This window comes from Xyrauchen texanus, chromosome 3 (genome assembly GCF_025860055.1).
Source record: "Xyrauchen texanus isolate HMW12.3.18 chromosome 3, RBS_HiC_50CHRs, whole genome shotgun sequence".
Taxonomy (NCBI): Eukaryota; Metazoa; Chordata; class Actinopteri; order Cypriniformes; family Catostomidae; genus Xyrauchen; species Xyrauchen texanus.
Window position 1 is genome coordinate 55,529,944 of NC_068278.1, and position 19,064 is coordinate 55,549,007.

A 19,064-nucleotide genomic window follows, 5' to 3' on the forward strand; every position below is an offset into this window, starting at 1 on the left:
TAGACATTTTAAATAAGAAAAATCAGCTCAGTGATGTCATACAATGACAAAATACATACAGTGACTTCATCTTCAAAAGGATGCAAAAGTCAAATTAATTATTCAATGTGATTCATGGTTGTTCTGAAGGCATACGATAAGGTTTGATAAAAAATGAACCGAAATCGAACTTATTATTTTGTGAAAATCTTGACTGTGCACACGAGCAGGAGTTACACTAGCCCACTCGCGAGATGCGGTGTTCAAGCAAGAAACCGCTTTGTTTTGATTTAATTGGACCACTAACGATATTTACAACAGAAAACACAACACAGTTGTGCACAAACCAGAGAAGAGAACTTACAAAACTTGCCTGAAGAGTTTGAAGTCAAAGAGAAGATGCATTTCTATGCCTAGACTTATTTGCATGAATTAATTTTAAACTTCAGACTAAAAGTAAGTCTTGCAATCAGGGGTTTCTTCATGTTGCATCATTACAGGGACATATTAAAGATTGTATTAGTCATACTGGTCAAGCAAAATTATTAAGAAATTCAGATGTCCATCCAGTTAAATATGGGGGGGGGGGGTTCCTTATTTTACAGGACGTTTGGCATATTTTGTTAATTTATTTGACCTGATACTGCTGCACTGTGAGGGTGACTCTCTCTCCACTCACTCCATGAATTCCCTCAGTCGTATATGGAGGAGACAATGGTTGTCAGGCATGGGGAATGGTAGAATTGAAGTTATAATGTACCAATTACAACAAAGAATCTCCAGATCTACAAAACAGTATCCAATATAGTTAAAGGGAAACTAACGACAGTAGATTATGGACTTCTGAAGCAGCAAATCATGTGGGTATACGGAAATATTGATCCTTAGAGGTCATTATATGCAAACAGCCCTGGGAAAAAGTAAGCATATGGTATGGCCCTGACTGCACAACTGATCCCATTTTTCTGGATCATCTTTGAGATGTTTCTACACTTTGATTGGAGTTCACCTGTGGCAAATTAAATTGATGGGACAATAAGGTCTCACAGCTGAAAATGCAAATCAGAGCAAAAACCAAGCCATGAGGTCAAAGGAACTGCCTGCAGAGCTCCGAGACAGGATTGTGTCGAGCCACAGATCTGGGGAAGGCTGCAACATTTTTTGGGCTGCATTGAAGGTTGCCAAAATAACAGTGGCTTACATAAATCTTAAATGGAAGAAGTTTGGAACAACCAGGACTGAGCAAATGGGGGAGAAGGGCCTTGGTAAGAGAGCTGACCAAGAACCTGATGGTCACTCTGGTTGAGCTCCAGAGCTCCATGTGTGGAGATGGGAGAAACTTGCAGAAGGACAACCATCACTGCAACACTCCACTGATCTGGGCTTTATGGCAGAGTGGCTAGACGGATGCCTCTCCTTAGTGCAAGACACATAAAAAAGCATCTAAAGTATTCACTGAATGTGATGAAACAAAGTTTGAACTCTTCAGCCTCAATTCCAAGCTTCATGTCTGGAGGAAACCAGGCACTGCTCATCACCTGCACAATACCATCCCAACGGTGAAGCTTGGTGGTCGTAGCATCATGCTGTGGGGTGTTTTTCAGCGGCAGGGACTGGGGGACTGGTCAGGAATGAAGGAAAGCTGAATGCAGCTAAATACAGAGATATCCTTAATGAAAACCTGCTCCAGAGCACTCAGGACCTCAGACTGGGCCAAAGGTTCACCTTCCAACAGGACAATGACCCGAAGCACACAGCCAAGACAACACAAGAGTGGCTTAGGGACAATTCTGTGAATGTTCTTGAGTGGCCCAGCCAGAGACAGGACTTGAACTGGAGAGATCTGAAAATGTCTGTCCACTGACGCTCCCCATCCAATCTGACAGCGCTTGAGAGGATCTGCAGAGAAGAATGGCAGAAAATCCCCAAATCCAGGTGTGCAAAATCAGTTGTTTGCTTTGTAATTATGGGGTATGGAGTGTAGATTGATGTGGAATTTTTTATTTATTTTTTTAAAGAAAAAATTTCTTAAGTTGTCACAGTATACTTAATTTTGTAAACTGCACCTGTGGAGCAGAACTGTGGACTGAATTGTTTAAATAAACACAACAACACAATTTTACCCACACAGGGCTAGTACACTCTTAAGTGTGCACACAGACAAGGTACATAAGTGAAACATCAACAAACAATCCAGCATGCCATAAAACACAACAAGACACCAATATCTCTAAAACAAACACACAAAGACAATGAGGGTGTGAAATAAACATATAAAGACGCATTCTGTGTGTTTATGTTCCCCATTTGCCCCATATGTTCCCCTCTGAACAACTGAGGTTAAATAGCAAAATATGTTACATCTTGTATTGCTCTGTGACAAATGAAAAGTTGTGTATTGTTCTATCAGTTGTTTCTTGACAATAATTAGATTTACTGTTTGGACAAGTGAAAACAAATGGCAAGCAAATGAACATACTTTGATATTTTACAAGGTTCCCACATCTTTTGACCAATGCATTGTAATGACTTTTCATGCTAATTGGGTAAGAATTTTTTTTTTTAAACAATTTTATAGAGACTGCACTCACCGAAAACGATTACTAGCCAATATATTATAACTGTATACTGTCCTGTATAGAAAAAAAATAACACGGACTATTGAAATTTCCATGACTTTTCCATAACGTAATTAGAGTTTATTCATTTCCATGACAAAATAAAAACAAATCCCTGCTATTTCCAGGTATTTCAAGACCGTGGGGAACCTGATTTTAAAATAAGAATACATTTTTTGTCGTAAAGTAAACATCACATTAAAATAAACCTGATATTATAGACATATTTGGCAAAAACAACACTTTAAAAAACAAAAAAGATAATTTGATCAGAGAAATAAATTAACCCCAATTATGCACTTACAATTATGTCCTCTTTACATTTTAACATCTTTTGAATTAAAAAAAAATGAACCCACAAAAAGAAATGCGATCAATTCACACAATTAACTCTCTGGCAAAAAAATACAAAAATAATTCTGAAAAGCAAAGCTGCCCATATCAATGTGGGATCTATCACATTTGCAAGCCTGTATTTCAGAAATAAATACCAAATTAATTTGATATTTTCCCATTTATAAATATCTTTAAACAAAACTCTTTTAGCAGCATGGAATAAATAGAGCCTGCTGTAATCTTGTCAACAAGATTTTCAGGGATGATTTGTATCGATTGGTATCTTAGAGGCCTGGGCGTGGGATTTCAGAGCCTCTGATTGGTGGACGAGAATATCATGGCCTTTAAACATTGTTGTTTGTGTCCAGTCTTAGTCACTACTGTCATCTCCCACCACCATGTGGCTGTAAATCTTCTGCTGTTGCTCTTTAAATGAATCCTTCACTCTTGCCCGTTTCAGAGCCCCATCCCTATGAGACACACACACAGAAATACATGCTATAAAATGAATGTTGATTGGTTGATAGTGTTTCAGTTGTGCTAAACTAGACACTATAATTAAAGCAATGATACAAAACACTTGTTCATTTAACAACTTTGTACAGTAGAACACTGCGAGGCACCCCTAGAGACCAAGTAGGTTAATAAACAGTATATTGTCTAGCAGAAGAATTACATTTAATAAACTTGCTTAATAATGTAATCTTTTAATGAAAATGTATGTGCTTAACATTTTATTATGTAGTAATATTTTTATTAAGGCAACTAGATTGTTAAAGTTTATAGTTAAAGTTTAGATGATAGATAGATAGATAAATAGATAGATAGATGATAGATGAATGGATGATAGATGGATAGATTGACTCATAGATGGATGGATGAATTGAAAGATAGATAGATAGACAGACAGACAGATAGATATATCTATGGGTGGGTGGGATGGATGGATGGATAGATGGATGGATGGATGGATGGATGGATGGATGGGTGGATGGTTAGATAAATTGATGGATGATACATGGATAGATTGATAGACGGATGGATAGATTGACTGATAGATGGATGATTCATAGATGGATGGATTGAAAGATAGATGGATGGATGAATAGATTGTTAGATGGATGGATGATAGATGGATAGATTGATAGATGGATGGATAGATTGACTGATAGATGGATGGATGGATGGATGATAGATGGATGGATGATAGATGGATAGATTAATAGATGGATGGATAGATTGACTGATAGATGGATGGATGAATGGATGGATTGAAAGATAGATGGATGGATGGATGATAGATGGATAGATTGACTGATAGATGGATGATTCATAGATGGATGGATGAATAGATGGATTGAAAGATAGATGGATGGATGGATGACAGATGGATAGATTGATAGATGGATGATTCATAGATGGATGGATGAATTGAAAGATAGATGGATGGATGGATGATAGATGAATGGATAATAGATTGATAGATGGATGGATAGATTGACTGATAGATGGATGATTCATAGATGGATGGATGAATGGATGGATGGATTGAAAGATAGATGGATGGATGAATAGATTGTTAGATGGATGGATGGATCATTGGATAGTGAATTCCCCCTCTGTGACTCAAACAATCAGAGGAATAGTTTGATAGTGGCACTATTAAAAAATTCCTCTGATTGATTGAGTACCTGACCATCCTGACACAGCACAGCCAGTTTGGGTGGGACTATTTGGTTGGAAGACGAGGGGAGGGTTCAGAGAACCTATTTGAAAACAGTCAATATTTTAATTCAGATGTTGCAATTCCATTTGGTGTTGCTAGAAGAACAGAAATTACAACCGATTTAGGAGGACAGCTAAAAATCAAGTCATTTACACTTACTGTCTGTAACACTTAAGAAGGTAAGGAGGAAGCTGGGACCGGCTTGACAAACTCATAGACATTTATTGACACTTTTCAGAGTATGAAGAAGCAGCAACATGCAATGCTTTTCAGCCAGCTGCATCAAATCATAATTTCAAAGATGCAGACAAGCTTCGTACATCTCTCTCCCATCTGCCGCTGTCTCTTCTCCTTAAACACTCCCACCTCCCCTCGCTGGAATGCGAGGCCAGTGTGGTGCGCGGGTGGAAGTCATTCACCACTTATCTTCCCGGACTCGCTCTGCCCAGAAGCCGCTCGGCTCTGCCCTGCTCACCACACTGTCATACTAAGACATTACTAAAATAAGTAATTTACGTACCAGGCCAGGTCCACTAATCCCCCTTGTAGTGCAATAGCTGATTTCACTCGGTTGGCAAACTGCACAGCCTCTTCTCCTTCCTTTGTACACAGGAAATGAGTCAGTGTGAGTGTAATCAACCATACAAGCATGAAGTTATATTTCTCAATCAACTTGAAATGCCATGCAAACAGACAGATACAACTACAGGGCAAAGGTAGCAAAATTGTCTGCATTGGTTCTTACCTTATGTATCATGGGAGGCAGATACCAGACGTTACATACTATGGCCCAGCTCGTCATCATTCTCAGCAAATAGCTCACCATGCTATATTTACTACTGTTCCAAAATGCATCTCCAAACTGGGGATCATACTGCAAATTATGCACATAGACAGTACATGAGGGTCATAGCAAGAGCTGTTAACAGCAACACCACACTTATTTTGTTTAAATGGTTGTTTACATAATTTTAATAAAATTCAAAAGTACATATAATTCCTTTAGGTGCACAAAAAAGTTACTTGCACTTTAAAAGAAATAGTTCACCCAAAACTGATAATTCTCTAATCATTTACTCACCCTCATGCCAACTTCCTGTCTTCTGCAGAAAGCAAACAAAGATATTTTGAAGGATGTTTGAGGTGTTTTTGTCCATACAAGCCAATGGGGTCCAATACTTTCAAGCTCCAAAAATGACATATAGACAACATAAAGGTAATCAATGCAGCATATGACTCGAGTGGTTAAATCCATGTTTTAGTAATATGAGTAAGAAACGAAGCAAAAATTCAGGCCTTATTCACCAAAAATCTTCACGAACATGAACCTCGTGAATGTGCACAGGAAAGCTGGGCGAAGTGAAGAGTTTTGGTGAATAAGGACAGACTTTTTGCTTTGTTTCACACCCAAAGCTATCATATCGCTTCAGAAGACATGGATTAAACCACTCGAGTCATGTGGATTACTTTTGAGTTCTGGACCCAATTGATATTGTATGGAATATAAAAAACACCTTCTACATCTCTCAAAATATCTTTGTTTGTGGTCTACAGAGGAAAGAAAGTCTGCATGACGGTGAGTAAATTATGAGAGAATTATACACTTTGAGTAGACGCTGTTTGCATTTACCACAATATAGTTTTCAAGAAATGTTTATACCTAGTATGTCATTTTTAGCATTTATTTTAAGTCAATACATTTTAATGCTATTCGTTTCACTAATTACTAACGCACACAAAAGACAGCTACATTTTACCTTTATAGCCACAGGGTAAATAGTTCCTCCAATTTCAAAACTTCCCTTCTTAAACATCATTACTGATGTATTGTTGATGCATGTTCCTGCGGGGACAACCAGGTGCAAGCATTTGATTTTCAAAATTCAGATACTTTTAAGAGTCCTACATCAACCACTGAGAAATGTAGTATAGCAGGATCTGAGATACGACTGAAACTTTCGATGTGTTTCTCATTGATATAATGCTCTTACCTTCAGGGAATATGAGTATTGGAAGCTTTGTTTTATCATTTGCATGATCTCTTAGCCTGTGAACATGGAGAAACAAAGACAAATGAACAGTGTTATCAGTATGGCATGCTAATAGCATTAGAATACATACATACTTCTCATACTATTATTGCAGTGTGCAAGATGTATTGCAAAATATGCAGCATACAACAGAGCACTCTGCACTGAATACTGTGCAAGCACAGTGCAATGCAAGTAATATCAGCAATGCATTTTAATGTATTAAAAATGTCTTGTTTTGTTTGATTATTTGATTACTCTGCCAAGAGTACATTTTTACACAAAATAATTGTATTTAAAATGTTTGCAAGACAACACTAACTGAATTATACATGCAACCTAGTGAGGTCATTTGACAAATATATAGAATACTACTTTTACATTTACTGTAACATACTGAATACTTTTCACAAGCTTTTTTAAAATAGACAGTATGCAGTATATACTCCACAGAATGCAGTAGGTAGTATGCTAGCACTCAATTCTGAGCAAGTATGAGGCGGAAACGCTCATTAAAACTGCTGCTTGCAACAGATACAATAACTAAGAATAAATACAATCTTTATATATTACAAAGTATGCATTAATATTTGTGTGTCCCTGTGTTATGTAATTTCCAATGCTGCTTTTGTCCTAAATATCAGTCCAATTGCATGTCAGAACAGTGTGTGTTGTTTTTAAATAAGCGTGTTTCTGTGAGTGCTGTGAGGCACATAGCAGCTGACTCAGACAGACATGACCTAGCATGCAACAGCAAGGTATTCTGTACAACCAAGTATGTCAAGAAATTACAAGCTTTCTGTATGAAATCAGCTTAGATTTTTTCAAAAAAGAAAGACATGGCCTTTGAAAACCATCATAAAAATTATTGTTTTAATTTTTCTGTAGTGCCTAATAATAATCTAGCAATAACAGAGCATTATGATTGGTGTTTTACCTCTGAGTCACTAGGTGGCGGTCTCTCATTTCTGCTCTCTCAAACCAGATGTGAGGGCAAGACCGCTCCATTGCTCGCTGGAGGACTCCCATTAAACCACCATGAACCTGCCCGACCTGATTAGACAGATACAAACAGTCACACCCGGGCTTGTTAACAATCTCTGGAAGAGACAGTATTAATTCTTTTGGGACTAGAGGGTAAATTCGTTCTCACTTACCATGGCATAACAGCCGTGATTAGCCAGAATAACAACGTCAATTGGCGAAGTGTGATTAGCCACACAAATTCCACCTTTCTTAGGTTTGTTCAGTCTGAAAATGGAATTAGTGTCTCACAGTTAGACTCTAAAACTCTCTCTATTTACTTTCTGTTAGTAGCTTGACTATTGTTGAATTGCTTTAAATTATGAGTAATTTTAAAGTAGCTATCCCATCACTGGCAGACATTAGAAAGCAAGGCGGCTCATTACGATTTTGGAAGTAAACTCACTTGTTGTGGTAGTGAATTGTGGCTGAAAGGGATCTTGCAAGGATTCGGTAGCACATCAAGTGGACCAGGTCACTTAACCAACCCTTTACTCTGCAAAGAAAGGAGCGTTCATGAGTATAATAATGAATAAAGAAGACTGATGACTAACATCTACTGAACATACCAGTCAATTTCAGTTTACCGCCTGTTTTCCTTGGGCGGTAATAGGACAATGTTAACTGCGTTGGGCAAATAGCACAGAGATTTGTGAAAACAGTGCAATATAGAATTAGACAAATTTATATAGAAAGTATGTTTGTGCAGAAAAGAATGGAAAAAAAATTAATTCGTAAATGTAATATTTTCGCAATGTACATAGTTAGGAACTCCCCTGTATAATTAACAGCCTTAGTTGGGAGAGAATTCATTTTAATATTTAAGGAAAAGGGACATTACAACTGTACATTCTGTGTATTTTGCATCCATTATTTTTTACTTTATAAACCCAAAAATTTAAAATGCGGTTTCTTCTTTATTGGTTTTAACACTGATGAATAGAAGAAGCAGATACAAATTAATTTTCTCTTGACTATTTCATTTTCTATTTAAAAATGTATGAAGAGAAAGTGGAAAATGGCTTGATTTTCATTTTCTTTCATTGTTTAAAAAAAATTATTTACTGCTTGAAAATTTGATATGCACATGTGAGCGGCACTGAAATGCCCCTTTTATCTGATTGGTCAACCCGCCCTGACTTCTGTACTGCCTTAATCCTATCAGCCAGAATTAGAGTTGGGACTGTTCTGCAAATTTGTCAGGCGTCCTAACTGGTCCGTCGGGACGTGGGACACGGCGTGTAAAATCAGGACTGTCCCTGTTATTGGGATGTCTATTCACCCCATCTCCATAAGTGCAATATTAATTTCTGCAAGCCGTAGATTGCTGATAGAGTGTGCTGCCGATGTATTTGCCTCAGCCTGGATGAACATTTAGTAAATATATTATTAAATGTAAAAAAATATATTAACTTGTGTTAACTCAAATTGTGGGGCTTTTATACAAAGTGACGCAACTTTTTTAAATTACATTTATCAATCGGACTGCAATACACTCACTACAAAATAATACAATGTTATTATAAATAAAAATAATATAAAATAGACCAGCTCCAAGTCAGCATATGGCCAAGTGATGTGGCTTGTGATCTCTCGCAACAACACCATGATGTGCCAAGCAGCAAGATTCTAATACATATGGCATGCATAGTTTACAGTTAGTGGTGGTTCGGGACAATATTTAATGAAAATTGAGACAAATTTGCAGAGCGATCTCAACTCCAATTCCAGCTGAAGGCAGTAGGATACAGAAGATGGGGCAAGTTGACCAATCAGATAAAAGGGGCGTTTCAGTGCCGCTCACATGTGCATATCAAATATTCAAGGTGTAAATTAATTTTTTAAACACTGAAGGAAAACTAAAATTGAGCCTTTCCCCCCAATCTCATTTATTCCTTTTTAAATAGAAAATGAAATGGGCAATAGGAAATTAGTTTATATCTGCTTATTTTATTTAACAGCGTTAAAACCAATAAAGAAAAAAACATATGAACTGATATCGAATCAAATCGAGAAATTGTGAATCTGAAACTAATCGGGAAATCTGTATCAATGCCCAGCACTATAAATAAAGTCTTACCTGCAGTTAGGAAGGAAACCCACCAGCGTTGTGCCAATCACCAACCAGCTTAGTCCTATAGTTGCCAGTGTAACCCTAGAGACAGACACAAAAACACAGATACACAGATGTCTCAGTGAAAATAATTACTTGGGAAGTTGGGAGATTAATGAGGGTCTGGGTAGCTCAGCAAGTAAAGACGCTGACTGCCACCCCTGGAGACGTGAGTTAGAATCCAGGGCATGCTGAGTGACTCCAGCCAGGTCTCCTAAGCAACCAAATTGGCCCGGTTGCTAGGGAAGGTAGAGTCACATGTGGTAACCTCTTCATGGTCGCTATAATGTGGTTCTCGCTCTCAGTGTGGTGAGTTGTGCATGGATGCCACGGAGAATTGCATGACCCAGATTGAGGCTAGTCACTACACCACCACGTGGACTGAGCGCGCATTGGGAATTGGGCATTCCAAATTGGGGAGAAAAATAAATCGATGATTGTAAATTTTATGGAACAAGCGATGCAACATTGAAAATTCGTACATCATTTACTCAGCCTAATGTCATTCTGAGCCCGTATGACTTACCTTCTTTAGTACAAAGAAATGAAAGCACATACAACAAAAGCATACAATGACCATGGGCTATTAGGCTCCAAAAAAGTTCAAAAACCACTGTAAAAATACTCATTATGACTCATGCACTATATTTCCCTAGTATGTCTCGCAAATCTCATTTGTGTCCATGTAGATTCAAATGTGGCTATTTTGACGACAATGATGCCAAATTAAATTGATTCTCGCATGTCTCATAATCTTTCTTGATGTGCGCAACATTTTAGGGTGCTTTTTGGAGCTAGACAGCCCCTGGTCACTAAAGAAAATAGCAACATAAACATTAGTCAAAACGTTTTCTTTTGCATTCCACGTAAGAAATAAATTCATACAGGTTTGGAATGACATAAGGGTGCGTAAATTATTACAGAATTGTTTTTATTTTTGGGTGAACTATTCTTTTAATCTGAAAATGGGTTTAAAAAAGACTTTTCACAACCATTAAAGGTGCTGTAAGCTATTTTTTCATGCAAAAAAATGTCCAACTCCCTGAAAGATATTAATGAAATAAGTGTCCTGAGATATCTGACTGGTCTCTGTGACATCACTAGACTTTGTAAATGGCAACTAAAAATGTGACCGCGGGCCACGGTTTTAATAGTGTTGTAGTTGCAGCGAATTATGGCCTTAATGCCATATTCTGACATAATTTGTCAGTTGAGGGCTCAATTTCGCTACTGGGAACATGCTTTGTGTCGGTTATTAACGGTCTCTGTGTGGTGTTTTGGAAAGAAAGGCCGTGGATAAATCAATGGCTCCGTATAGTGAAAGTTAGAATGGCTAAATTAGCTTACAGCACCTTTAAGGTTTGAAATGAATACCTATCTCACTAATACATAGCCAACAAAAGACTAAAGCATTGAAAATCACCAATAGATAAGGCTATTAAAATATGATTGAACTGAATTCCTCTACCTTAGTGGAAGCAGTATGCAGTATCTCACGACAACACCAACCCCCCACAGTATGGTGAGCCTGAGAGAGATGTATTGGAAGTTGTTGTTGGTTCTGGTTAGAAGGTTCCAGGACACCAGTTCCTCTGAAGTGAACCTCTGTGTGACATCATCTTCCACTATGCTCTCAATCCCTTTCCTGGTAAAGTAGAGTACATCGCTCAGAGTAAAGTCTCCACGCTCGGCTGACTTTGGCCTGTTTCGCCGCAGATCCTCAATCTCCTGCTCCAAAGAGGAATCATTCCGCTGAATTAAACCTGAGTGACACATAGAACAAAGACTGGAATAAACAGCTTAAATTTGTGTACATAAATTAAGGTCCAATATGCTATAACCAGGTCATTGTTCGCTGTAGTATTTGACATACATATCAATATTAAAACGTGTGTATTTTCGGTAAATTTATACATTTCTGTTTTTTAGTATTTCACTATTTTTACATCATTTTTGTTTTAACAGTATTGCGGTGTGGCAGATACATTTTTTAACACTCGTATTGTCTTACAAATCTGCACCCTCCTTTTCCAATACGGGTCATTTTTGACCCGTATTGAAAACCATTAAAAATGTATAAATTCTTGATTAGTGTACAACGGCACTAAAGACCCTTAATGAAAATCTGTTTTATCATGGTCCCAAAGTGTGTAATGATAGGGTAAATATAGATATGTATTAACATAGGAATACAGGTAAATATTGACCCATTCAGTCAATGTAAGGAACAATTTGTTTTAAATCGTTATTTCTCTTAAACAATTATATGAAAAAAAAAAGAAGACATTTCTATTTTATTTTGATGTTCTTGACAAATTCACAACTTTTGGTTCTAGTACCAAAAACTAAGCAGTACTTTTAACATGTTCTTTACCTGTCCCGGGTCAAAAATGAGGGTTAAAAGTACAAACATTCCATTAAGGATCTCAATTAATGTAGTATTTTATATTTTGGAAAATGTGTGCAAGAATTTAAGATTTCTAGGTGAAGTATAGCATTCTTGTGTAACTACAGTGGCAAGAAAAAGTATGTGAACCCTTACATTTACGCACAAATTTGTCTTCAAATCTGGTTTGAAGTTACAATAATGAACAAACACAACTTGTTTTAACTAATAGCACACAAATTACTGTATTGTTCTTGTACATATTGAATACATCAATCAAATATTCACAGTGCGTGTTGGTAAAAGTTTGTGAACCCCTAGGCTAATGACGTCAACAAAAGCTAATAAAAGCCAGGAGTTGGCATCCAATCAATGAAATGAGATTGGAGGTGTGGGTTAGACATACTCTGCCTTATAAAACGCAGTCTAACATTTTGAGTTTGCTATTCACAAGAAGCATCTTCTGACGTGGAGTTCTCAGAAGACCTACGATCAAGCATTGTTGCGTTGCATAAAGCTGGAAAGGGTTATAAAGTTATCTCGAAGAGCTTAGATCTTCATCTGTCCACAGTTAGACAAACTGTCTATAAAAGGAGACAATATAGTACTGTGGCTACTCTCCCTAGAAGAGGCTAAGGATAAAAAAGGTAATTGAATATTACATAAACACAGATTATGTACTCAGGCTTTCTGGGCTGTCTCAAGAAACTGGCACTTTAGTAAGAGGCATTATTACCAGTTATAGAGTATAATCAGTCATTTTTTAATCAGCAGAAGATGTTGATTAATCAGTGAAAATCAGTGGGGTATTGATAAAGAGCATTTATAAATCTAAAGAAGGGTGTAACTGATAAAGATGGGGGTAAAGTCCACTTACAGTGTGTGAGAGTTAGACAGTAAAAGGCTTTCATCATTGTTTAATGTGTGATTGCTTGAGAAGAAAGACAGGCTTCCTATCCACTCTCCATTCCAAGACTAAGTGAGAACACAACCTTTGTCATATAACTACATCAAAACTCCACATTACTTATCTTATCCAGAGAGAAACAGCCATCAACTAGCCAGACTATATGCTGTATGCTTTTAAAATAAACTTAGAAACAGTGTAGAAAAGACAAAGGCTCTTAAAGTAATGTCCTATGATTATTAACAATTAACATATACTGTAGGTGCACGACAGTGCAGTCACAGACTGCTCCAGCCTGTCCCTTTAACTCAATGGTTCTTAACTGGTTTTGCTTCAGGACAGATTTTACATTGGACATCAAGTGGCGACCCACCATAGAAAAAACAAAACCTGTATTTACTGTATCCTGGGTTGCATTTCCTGTTATGTTGCATAGTTTAGTTCATGGTTTTTCAAGTACAAGGATCAAGTGACATTATTTTTGTTAATGACGTCAACAACAAAATCTACAATTGAAGAGCATATTTACTTATATGAGCCCTTTATTACCCCATCTGTTTCAAACATACCGGTAATTCAAACAGAACATACATATTACACAGGAGGAAAGGCTCCTCATTACCATGGTTAGGTCATTGTAGCTAGTCTTAAATATAGTAATAATATTAATAAATTATAGTATTTATGAAAAAATAAGTACTAGCTGAAACACATCTGGAAACTTTAACTACAACTGCCACTGTTGATATAAAATAAGGCCTAATAGATTCTACCTGTTTGATGGGTTTGACTTGACTTTCTCCGTAACGCTTTAAACTAGAAAATTCTCACTAGAATTGAAATTGGTCATATTAGTTTTGAGGTCTGTGCTTCGCAATATCGAGGGAAGCCCGGTTGTTGCACGCGCGCCAGAGAGATACAAAAGTGCAGATGTGAAGCCTTTAGCTGATTGCGAGATTATCATTAAATCTGCCTCGGCAGTCATAAATAGGCTTAACTTGTGCGGCCACCAAAATATCTTCAATGGGAGAACCATGACATTGTTCTTTCCCTGCGGTCCTCAGTTGAGAAACACTGCTTTAACTCACACACAGTCACTTATGTCAGAACCCCTCGCTTCCCTCTGACATTTTCTCCGCTGCATGTGTGGGTGTGGCGTAAATTGACAAGTCTGACTGTTGCATTTTCTTTCTGAATACCATAAATAAGCAAATGTACATGGTATGAAAACTGTCAATTTTCATACCGTGGTATACCGTGAAACCGCTGCAATCCAAGCCGTGATCAGGGTTTATTCTGCGATAATCACCAGCTGACTGTACATTATCATGTGGGTCCAGAAGTGTGTGTGTAAACTCACTATTAGATGATGAATGTTTAAGTATTTCCTCTGCTCTACTCGCCCTCTGGATTCTGTGTGTTGCCCACTGCAAATACAACATGATAAGCATAAGATATAAGATATTCCTTTGTTCCTAGACTTTGCTTTAGCATGCATAATAAATCACAATTATTAAGGGACACTTTTTATTAAGGGTAACACATTTATAAAGGTCAATACATACCACATTGTGATGACAACGTGTTTCCAAATTAGAAACATAAACCATATGATTATGCCACATTTGGTCAGTAAATTGTTTAACTTCCCTTCGGTAAGTGTGTGCAATTGTTAATTGTGTATCTGGGTAGTTGATGCTACACTTCATCTGAAACAATTTTAAACAAATACTCTTGTATAATTATTATGTATTCAGTTTTTATGACTTCATACTACTTAAAGAGACTATATGGAATTTTAGTGCAGTCAAAGGAATAATTCGGGTTCAATGCCACTTAAGCTCAATTGACAGCTCCTGGGCAGAACGTAGATTGCCACTGAAATTAATTTTGACTTGTCTCTCCTTTTCTAAGCTAACATTTGGGTTACAGTAAGGCACGTACAATGGAAGTGAATGGGGGCCAATCTGTAAACGTTAACATACTCACTTTTTCAAATGTATAGCCACAAGACATAAACAATATGGGTGTTAACATGATTTTGGTGTGATAACATTTCTTACTGACCTTCTCTGTGAAAGGTTATATACAATTTTACAACTTCGTTGCCACGACAACGTAAATAAACTGCACAAACTACGATTTAAAGAACTTTACAGCTCAAATAATAACAGAAGCATTAATGTAAGTGCTTTTATAAACTTATAAGCTTCACATTTCTGCCCTTAAACCCTCAAAAATATTGGCCCCCATTCACTTCCATTGTAAGTGACTCATTGAAACCTCGATTTTAGCTATTTTTCCTTTTTTTTGAAGAAAAGGAGGGATGAGTTGGAATTATTTTTTTGTGATAATAACATTTTGTCACAAATGATGCTGAATGAGATTTGATGAAACATGTATTTAATCGTAAACATGTATAAATCGTAAACATGTATAAAATGCTGGTCATACTGCAGGACTATTAAGTGAACAGTATAAAAGCTAAAAGGGTTAAAAATTTAGATTTGTAAAAAAAAAATGGCAACTAGTTACAGCACTGAAAATACCACTGACATTTAGACAAATGTGTATCTAAAATCTTTATTAAAAAAATAATTAAATACAAATCTGTAAGTATTACGTACCTCCAGCGTTTTGATCAGAATCTTCATGTAGGCCTCTGTGATGCCAAGAGAGATGCCAAACATGGCAGGCAGCATAATCAAGACCACCAAACTATTGAACCAAACCTTCAGTACAGGGAGTGCTACAGTCCAAAACCCCTCCATTATTGTTCCAGACTGCTTTCACGCTATATACACTTCACACTAGAGAATAGTGAATGAGACTGTATGAGTTTACATTTGAGAAACTTATGGAATCAGTCTGTTTTATAATAAATTATGAAATCAACAGCAATATTTAGCATGCTTAATTTTTAAAAAGAACCCAAATTAAAACAGAAACACTTTGGAATTCTGGTGATTTTATATGGTTCTAAAAATCTAAATGGAACTTTTCCAAGCTCATATCAGTCAATGCAACATGGAGTTTAAGCCATATAAGTCACACAATCAAACTGACCAGAATTTCTTTCTTTCTTTCTCTTCAAAAGGAACAGAACAAAAAGAAACTCACCCAGTTTCATTGAAAGACAGCAGCACTGGAAGGCAAAAACTAAAGAAAGCTCCACACCGTCATACTCCTTTAACCCGCACCATGATGGTTACTTTAACTTCGAGAGTTTAAAAGTCCGGATAAGACACTTCTGCAGACTTGACGCAAAATGATTGCGAAAATAACAGCGCTTGAGACATCTAGACCTGTTAATGTAGAGCAAAGTTCATCAACAAAAACAGAAAACAGTGCCATCTTGAGGAGTAGCTGTGAAGTGGACTTCTGCGAGGTCGTGTCTAAATGGGATCCCTCTCGTCAACTTCTCGCGCATGCGCATTCTGTTAAGATGCTTTCGCCTGTGCTTTGTTTGCTCGCATCTCAGCGTATTCGTGATGGAAAGCATTAGACACTTCAATAATATCACTAATATAGCATTATTATTATGAACATCATTATCATAGAGTGATTATTTGCACTAGGAGTGAATACCTGCCACATAGTGTGGCTATTTGCACTGAAACAAAACAAATAAATAAAGTAAACAAAGACAAACTGCCCTTAATATGCCTCTACATTGGCTTGGTGTGATAAGATGGCATTAATGTGCTTTTTCTATATGGACGACCTGGGTTCTAATCCTCGTTTTGACCCAGTTTTCCCCATCCCGTTTCCTGTCTCCACTCTTGGAAATTTTCAATAATACTACTCATAATAATAAATAAAATGAATATAATGGTTGACTTCCTCGCAGTGATAGGTTGGTGTAGGGTGTCTGTGGGACCCTCAATAAACACACTGCATGCCGTGTTAGTATTTAATTAGGGGTGCAAATAGTATCTGTAAAACTATTTATACTTAGTGCAACTAGCCTCTGCCTTATTATTATTAATAATTAATGACATGACATTAATGGTAATTCATGAATTAAAAAGGATCGCCCAGTTGTTAAATCCAAGAGTTCACTTACTTTTCCAAAGCACAGAGAATGATTAATGGAATGTTTTCAATATAGACATGAAATATTGTAATATTGTGTGTGTAGTTTGCTGGAGCACATTATTTTGTCTATACTTGTGACTGATGAAAATGAGATCACATTTTATGACCAATTAATGCAGAAAATCAGCTAATTCCATAGGGCACACACTTTACTTACTTTTTTTTTTACTTTACTTTTACTTTATACACACCCATTACTGTGCAAAAGTCTTAGGCACATAATGTGTTTCACAAAAACATTTGTCTTAAGATGGTTATTTATATCTTCAGCTTTAGTGTGTCAATATGAAATATAAATGTTAGACTCCCAAACATTACTTTTGCAAATAAGAATAGAATAGAAGAACAGGGAGCCCTGCAACAGATGGCATGGCCCTCACAGAGCCCCCCCACTGAACACTGAGTCTGTCTGAGATTACATGAAGAAACAGAAGTAATTGAGACAGCCTAAATAAATAAAATAACTGTGATGAATTCCCAAAGACGCTTGGAACATCCCATCTGCCAAGAAAAACTGTGTCCAGGTGTAAGTAGGAGAATTGGTGCTGTTTTTAAGGCAAAGGTGTTCACACCAAGATATTGATTTAGCTATTTTTCTGTTTACTGGACTTTGTATGATGTTAACTGATAAATGAAAATTATTTATGTAATAATTTTCTTTTTAAGAAATCCTCACTTAAACATTTGCACAGTACTATGTATATATATATATATATATACAGGTGAAACTCGAAAAATTAGAATATCGTGCAAAAGTTCATTAATTTCAGTAATTCAACTTAAAAGGTGAAACTAATATATTATATAGACTCATTACAAGCAAAGTAAGATATTTCAAGCCTTTATTTGATATAATTTTGATGATTATGGCTTACAGCTTATGAAAACCCCAAATTCAGAATCTCAGAAAATTAGAATATTACTTGAAATCAATAAAAAAAAAAAAGGATTTTAAATACAGAAATGTCGGCCCTCTGAAAAGTATAATCATGCATATGTACTCAGTACTTGGTTTGGGCCCCTTTTGCATTAATTACTGCCTCAATGCAGCGTGGCATGGATGCTATCAGCCTGTGGCACTGCTGAGGTGTTATGGAAGACCAAGATGCTTCAATAGCGGCCTTCAGCTCTTCTGCATTGTTTGGTCTCATGTCTCTCATCTTTCTCTTGGCAATGCCCCATAGATTCTCTATGGGGTTCAGGTCAAGCGAGTTTGCTGGCCAATCAAGCACAGTAATACCATGGTCACTGAACCAGGTTTTGGTACTTTTGGCAGTGTGGGCAGGTGCCAAGTCCTGCTGGAAAATGAAGTCAGCATCTCCATAAAGCTTGTCTGCTGAAGGAAGCATGAAGTGCTCTAAAATGTCCCGGTAGACGGCTGCGTTGACTCTGGACATAATAAAGCACAGTGGACCAACACCAGCCGATGACATGGCTCCCCAAACCAACACAGACTGTGGAAACTTCACACTGGACTTCAAGCATCTTGGATTGTGTGCCTCTCCATTCTTACTCCAGACTCTGGGACCTTGGTTTCCAAATGAGATGCAAAATTTACTCTCATCAGAAAAGAGGACTTTGGACCACTGAGCAACAGACCAGTTCTTTTTTTCTTTAGCCCAGGTAAGACGTTTGACATTTGAAGCCCATGTCCAGGACCCGTCTGTGTGTGGTGGCTCTTGATGCAGTAACTCCGGCCTCAGTCCACTCCTTGTGAAGCTCCCCCACACATTTGAATGGCCTTTTCCTGACAATCCTCTCCAGGCTACGGTCATCCCTGCTGCTTGTGCACCTTTTTCTTCCACTTAACTTTCTATTAATGTGCTTTGATACAGCACTTTGAGAACA

The 19,064-nt window shown here is 37.2% G+C and overlaps 1 protein-coding gene across 1 annotated transcript; it reads right to left on the bottom strand.

Annotated features, from left to right (window-relative positions):
• Positions 1-1,954: 1,954 nt before the first annotated feature.
• agpat9l (1-acylglycerol-3-phosphate O-acyltransferase 9, like) lies at positions 1,955-17,772 on the bottom strand. Its single transcript, XM_052111511.1, has 13 exons — positions 16,239-17,772; positions 15,746-15,928; positions 14,479-14,545; positions 11,294-11,588; positions 9,793-9,867; positions 8,119-8,208; positions 7,847-7,940; positions 7,627-7,742; positions 6,651-6,706; positions 6,417-6,502; positions 5,405-5,533; positions 5,180-5,259; positions 1,955-3,403 (listed from the first exon to the last, which is right to left on the bottom strand). The coding sequence occupies exons 2-13, from the start codon at positions 15,887-15,889 to the stop codon at positions 3,304-3,306; spliced, it is 1,332 nt and encodes a 443-aa protein (XP_051967471.1). The 5' UTR covers positions 15,890-15,928; positions 16,239-17,772; the 3' UTR covers positions 1,955-3,303.
• Between the last annotated feature and the right edge of the window lie 1,292 nt (positions 17,773-19,064).